This window comes from Triticum dicoccoides, chromosome 4B (genome assembly GCF_002162155.2).
Source record: "Triticum dicoccoides isolate Atlit2015 ecotype Zavitan chromosome 4B, WEW_v2.0, whole genome shotgun sequence".
Taxonomy (NCBI): Eukaryota; Viridiplantae; Streptophyta; class Magnoliopsida; order Poales; family Poaceae; genus Triticum; species Triticum dicoccoides.
The window spans coordinates 59,101,438-59,107,901 of record NC_041387.1 but is presented as its reverse complement, the minus strand read 5'-3'; the positions used below and the strand labels follow the sequence as shown (position 1 = coordinate 59,107,901).

The following is a 6,464-nucleotide window of genomic DNA, read 5'->3' as shown; positions in this document are numbered from 1 at the left end:
GAGTTTTAAAAGCACAGGACAGTTGGTAATATACTTCGAAGAGAAAGATAGAAAAAACGGCATACATTCAGGGCAACGGGCGTCTACACTACACGTACGTGGTTGTACCTTTCCCCGTCCCCGCCACATGCGGCATGGCCGTCTTCTTCCCCTCCAATTCAAGTATCCAACCAACCCTGTCCCCCTACAGTAGTACCTAAACTATTATCCATTCCCCAGAGTCACACAGAATGGAAAAAAGAAGAAACTCAAAGGAAGACGCATGGCATGCCCAAACACAGGCAGGGGCACCCGAATCGCATGGCTTTGCTTCAAGCTTGGAGCAACGGCAACCGCTCACTTCTGCAAAGCTAGCCAAGCAAAGCAACGGAGGAGGAGGCAAAAGTTTAGCTAGCTAGGCCAACTGTCGCCCTCTTTGCATTATTGGCACCTGCGCAGTAAAATCTCTCTTGCTACGTACTACGTGGACGCAGTTCGAGAAGCCATCCATCTAGAGACGACCGTGCCTGGTGCATCCCGGATGGTTAGCGATCCCAGATCTACTGCACCAAAAGTTAATGCTGGCGGGCCGGCTGGACACGGACAGTAACAAAATGGCGCACGAGCCCGGCTGCTGCTAGCGGGAGCCCCACGGGGTGCGGGGTACAGACTACAGAGGCGAGTGAAGTGGAGTGGCCACCACACACACGGCCTCCACTGTAAGCGGCGCACCTAGAACCAGAGCCAGCGCCAACCCATCCCCGATAGCGGCAACGAGACCAAACCGAAAAGACGGGCCAAGGGGGGCGAAAGCAACGCCCCAACCACCACCCCGACCCCCTCCCTCCGTTTCATTTCATCATAACATAGCGCCGTGCCATCGCTCACCACCCCGGACGGACATCATTCATTCATTCCTAGTACCACCACCACCTTCCTTCGTCTCTCCCCTCTCTGCCCACACTCCAATTGAGAAACAGCTCCGTCGTCGTCCTCCTCCGGCCATTGCCGTCGCGAATTAAGCAGCAAGGAGGCTGCCGGCGAAAGGCGGCGGCAGGATGTTCGGGCGGGACCCGTGGGGCGGGACGCTGGAGATCTCGAACGCGGACTCGGCGACAGACGACGACCGGAGCCGGGACCTGGACCGGGGCGCCATGATGCGGCACCAGCTGGACGAGACGCAGCAGAGCTGGCTGCTGGCCGGCCCGGGCGACCAGGCCGGGAAGAAGAAGAAGAAGTACGTGGACATCGGCTGCATGGTCATCGACCGCAAGATCTTCATGTGGACCGTCGGCCTCATCCTCGGCGTCGGCCTCTTCGTCGGCTTCGTCATGATGATCGTCAAGCTCGTCCCGCACAAGAAGCCGCCGCCGCCGCCCCCCGACCAGTACACCCTCGCGCTCCACAAGGCCCTCATGTTCTTCAACGCCCAGCGATGTGAGTTTTTCCATCTTCTTCTTCTTCTTCTTCTTCTTCTTTTTTCATCTGCATCTTTTTTACCTTTGCTTCGATTTCCACCTCTCGTTCGTCCCTTTCCTTTCCTCTCCCTGCACTCCACTGCACCGGCCCGAGACCAGATCCGCTTTTGCGTGGTACCGACGGGGGGCATGCAAACAATTCTAGTTATTGTAGCTCTTTGTCCTCCTCTCGCCTTCTCGCCACCTCACCCTGTCTTCCTACATTTAGCATGTCTGGGATGGTGAGATCTGGCCGAGTTACTACGTATGCCCATATTTTACCGGAAGAAACTTCACCTTGGAAAAAGTAACTATTGTCTCCATACGTATCTGAAACAAGTATAGGCAAAAGGAACTATCTATTCATACGAGAGCAAAAAATGGAGCGCACCTTGTGAGTTCTGACGTTGTGTCGTGGTCTGAAATTGGCAGCCGGTCATCTGCCCAAGCACAACGGCGTGAGCTGGAGGGGCAACTCCGGCATGAAGGACGGCCTCTCGGACAGCACCGTCAAGAAGAGCTTGGTTGGAGGCTTCTACGACGCAGGCGACGCCATCAAGTTCAACTACCCCATGGCCTGGTCCATGACCATGCTCAGCTGGACGGTGATCGAGTACAGGGCCAAGTACGAGGCCATCGGCGAGCTCGACCATGTCAAGGAGATCATCAAGTGGGGCACCGACTACATGCTCAAGACCTTCAACTCGTCCGCCGACACCATCGACCGGATTGTCGCTCAGGTTCGTTGAGGCTGATCATCTCGGTGCACTGATTAATTTGCCGTGTCCCAGGAAATTGAGCACCAGATCCACTCAATTCAGTAAAGTTTCAGTTCACTGATGTCATATGAACTTCTGGTTGCAGGTCGGCGTGGGCGACACCTCTAAAGGCCCCATGCCGAACGACCACTACTGCTGGATGAGACCAGAGGATATTGACTATAAGAGGCCTGTCATCGAGTGCCACTCTTGCTCGGATCTTGCCGCTGAGATGGCTGCCGCCCTCGCCGCCGCTTCCATAGTGTTCAAGGACAGCAAGGCGTACTCTGACAAGCTCGTCCACGGTGCCAAGGCGCTGTACAAGTTCGGTAGGCTGCAGCGCGGTCGATACAGCCCCAATGGCTCTGATCAGTCATTGTTCTACAATTCCACCAGCTACTGGGATGAGTTTGTGTGGGGTGGTGCGTGGATGTACTTCGCCACGGGGAACACATCATACCTCACCATCGCCACAGCTCCAGGAATGGCAAAGCACGCAGGCGCGTTCTGGATTGGTAGCCCAAACTATGGAGTGTTTACCTGGGATGACAAGCTTCCAGGATCTCAGGTTAGCATACTTCATACCTATGTTCAGTTAAACTGGATGTGTTAGAAATACTTAATATTTAGCACCAAAGGAATAACAAACAAGCAGTCTGACAGCATCTAAATGAGAAGAAAAGGAACATTAAAAGTGCTTTAAAAGGAATCAGAATATCAGTAGTATAGGATGATCAATGCTAATGAAGAATGATCCAACATTAAACACTTTCTACATTATGCAGGTTCTTCTCAGCAGGTTGCGGCTCTTCCTAAGTCCAGGGTATCCTTATGAAGAAATATTAAGGACATTCCACAACCAAACTGACAATGTCATGTGCTCATATTTACCAGTATTCAATTCATTCAACTTCACTAAAGGTTGGTGATGCCATTCTTTGCTTTTCACTGCCTCTCTAAACCCACTTCGACACTGGAAAGTTAAGTAACCGAATGTTTTGCAGGAGGATTGATACAACTCAACCATGGAGGGCCTCAACCGCTTCAGTACGTCGTCAATGCAGCTTTCCTTGCCTCTTTGTATGCTGATTATCTGGACACTGCGGATACACCAGGGTGGTATTGTGGACCTAATTTCTATACCACAGATGTCCTCCGCAAGTTTGCAAAGTCACAGGTAGAGTTTTGTACTCAATAGTCCTGAACTAAAATAGTGTATAATGTATGTTAGCAGGCATCAGTCAATTGACACTCAAAACCCTTCATTTTGCAGCTTGATTACATTCTAGGCAAGAACCCACAAAAGATGAGCTACGTCGTGGGTTTTGGAAAGAAGTACCCCAAGCGTGTTCATCACAGAGGGGCATCAATCCCTCATAACGGTGTCAAGTACGGATGCAAAGGAGGTTTCAAATGGAGAGAGTCTAAGAAAGCAAACCCTAATATCCTCGTTGGAGCAATGGTTGCTGGCCCTGACAAGCATGATGGCTTCAAGGATATCCGCACAAATTACAATTACACAGAGCCTACTCTTGCAGCAAATGCTGGCCTGGTTGCAGCATTGATTTCTCTAGCTGACATCGATACCGGCAGATATTCAATTGATAAGAACACCATCTTCTCAGCAGTTCCCCCAATGTTCCCGACACCCCCACCACCACCATCAGCTTGGAAACCATGAAGAGTCAGATCCCTGAACATTTCATAAGCATCAAATGGAGGGAGCAACAGATGGTTGTTTGGTATATACAGCGAAGGCCACGAACAGAAAGCAGACAACATAAGCTTACAGAGTTTCTACTTCTGTATCGGTATGACGGATCAGTATAAATCATCTGTGAACCATGGACTGGAAGTTGTGTGCGATTTGTGAAACTAATTTTTGAGGTCCTTGTTGTTCTTCAAATTCCAAGTTCACGTGTGAAGTTCTTTTTGTAGAAATGGTACCTTTGTAAGTCGTTTTGTTTTATAGGAGTGACTTATTCGTCACAGTAAAGAATGTGTGACCTTCATATAGCTTGTTTTATCTTATTGGACATACACTATACACTTCATGCGCATGTTCACCAAATCTCAAACATTATATAGCAACGGAAAATACCGACTTCTAACATATCTGTAATAACATTGATGCCATTGCCAAAAAGTACAAAGCATTAATGTAATTATGCACAGAAAACACAAAATTTCACTAAAAAATTTCTGCAACTCTGGTAAACCGAACATGTGTAGGCCTGAGTGAGAGAAACAAATTCCTTGTGATGAATGTCTATAACATAAAATACGAAATACAAATTTATGATGGTCATGCTGCAAACTACATGATCCCAGAAATGTACAGTAACAAAGGTTTTACCACTTGTAAACAACAACAGGCCAGGCTTGTTGGCTGTTGCACAGCAATTATTCCCGCATCAACTATGATTGTGAGAAGAATCTCAGACATCATTTACCTTCTGCACAAATCCACTTCATCTTTGCCTCAGAACAATCCTGTGAGTTCTGATTGGTGGTGTTTTGGGCTTCATTCTCATTTTCATCTAGAGATTTTCCCCCGGGATCATCATCTACTCTCAAAGGCAAGGCTCTTTCAACAAAGCTTTCTACCCAGGGCACTCCCGATCACAGTCTTCAACAGCTTACACATGCATTAGCATGCCCCTTGGACATCTCAATCAAGATGCTTCTGTGTGCAGGATGAACCTCTCCTGTGTTAAGTTTGCACAACCTCGATGTTGATCCTGATTATCTCGTCACTGGTCGCATTATGGGTTTCATACGCATGACTTGCTGAAACCTTTCCTTGATGCCCTCCTCAATGGAGTGACACAGCTCTGCTGGCAAGGCCTCCTCGTCGGCCCCCTCAGTTGCATCCTTCACAAGCTTGTAGGTGTGTTCCCTGGGGAGGTGCCCACTTTCCACCATCTCGATCATGAACCGCCTTGCATCCCCGATCCGCCCACTCTCGTATAGCGAATGTATAAGAGGTGTGTACGTGCTTGATGTCGCCACCCCATGCCCCCTCGCCACCATATCCCTCATCCACTCAATAGCCTTGTTAACCTTATTCACCGCACTGTAATACCTCACAAACGAGTTATATGTCACCCGGTTTGGCATGCACCCCTTCTTCACCATTCCATCAAACACCTCGTGCGCACGCTCCACGCGGTACGTCTTGCAGAGGCCATTGATATAACAGTTGTAGGTCACGACGTCCGGCTCCAGCCCCTTCTCCCCCATCCTCCGGAACACCCTGCCGGCCTCGTAGATCCTTCTCCTGGCGGCCTTCCGGCACCCAGTCCCCGCCCCGATCCGACAGTACCAGGAAATGAGCACGGTGTAGGTGTAGGAGTCAGGCTTGCAGCGCGCGCCGGGGCGCTCCATCTGGTCGAGCAGGAACCTGGCCTCCTTGAACCGGCCGTTCCGGCACAGTGCAGCGAGCAGTGTGTTGTAGCATTGCGCGTCCGGGGAGCACCGGAGCTGGCGCGCGCGGTGGAAGGCGGCGAGGGCCTGCCGCGGGAGGCCCTCCTCGCCGAGCGCGCGGATGACGTCGGTGAGCGCGGCGGTGGAGACGAGCGGGGCGTGCTCGCGGAGGAGGCCGAAGAGCGCGGGGAGCGCGCGGGCGCGGGCGAGGGAGAGCGCGGCGGCGCGGAGCGGGGCCTCGGTGAGCGGGACGGCGTGCGGGATGGCGTCGGAGTGGGACCAGTTGAGGAAGGCGAGGGTGAGCGCGGCGGCGACCCGGCGGTGGTAAGAGGAGGACGGGGAGGGGAAGGGCCGCTGCGGGCAGAGGCGGCCCGCGGAGCGCGGGAGGATGAGGCGCGGGATGGCGGCGAGCGAGGCGGCGATGGAGGACGGGGAGAAGCCGCGGAAGGTGGGAGACGGGCGGAGCGCGGAGTCGAAGCGGCGGCGCTGGAGGAGGGCGACCAGGAGCTGCGGCACCAGGCGGGACGGCGACGGGGACGGGGAGGAGGAGGACATTTGGTTGCGGTTTTGGAGCCTGGCCTCTGGACTCCGGCAGAGGTGGATGGTTTAAAACCTGGAGAGGTCCACAAAATAATTTTCTTTAGGCAAAGAAAATAGTTAATTCTTTGTTTTTTGGGCTCTGCCTTCTCTTTTGTTTTCCGGAAATGGGCTTTTGGCTGTGTCTTGCAAATATATATCGTATATTTTTTACCCCTCAATTTTTTATTTTATTTTTGGCTTTTCCAATGTTTTTTGAACACGGTATTTGTTCGGGATATTCCCCACGGGCGAGACCCGACGTAGT

At 51.9% G+C, this 6,464-nt stretch overlaps 2 protein-coding genes across 2 annotated transcripts; one reads left to right on the top strand and one right to left on the bottom strand.

Annotated features, from left to right (window-relative positions):
* The first annotated feature begins 839 nt into the window (after positions 1-839).
* On the top strand, positions 840-4,232 carry LOC119294993 (endoglucanase 10-like). Its single transcript, XM_037573305.1, has 6 exons — positions 840-1,416; positions 1,869-2,176; positions 2,301-2,762; positions 2,980-3,115; positions 3,199-3,371; positions 3,468-4,232. Exons 1-6 carry the CDS (start codon positions 1,038-1,040, stop codon positions 3,873-3,875), a joined length of 1,866 nt encoding a protein of 621 aa, XP_037429202.1. The 5' UTR covers positions 840-1,037; the 3' UTR covers positions 3,876-4,232.
* Positions 4,233-4,372: 140 nt separating this feature from the next.
* Positions 4,373-6,175, bottom strand: LOC119292506 (pentatricopeptide repeat-containing protein At1g77405-like). The gene has a single exon (XM_037571324.1). It carries the CDS (start codon positions 6,173-6,175, stop codon positions 4,940-4,942), a length of 1,236 nt encoding a protein of 411 aa, XP_037427221.1. The 3' UTR covers positions 4,373-4,939.
* Positions 6,176-6,464: the final 289 nt, after the last annotated feature.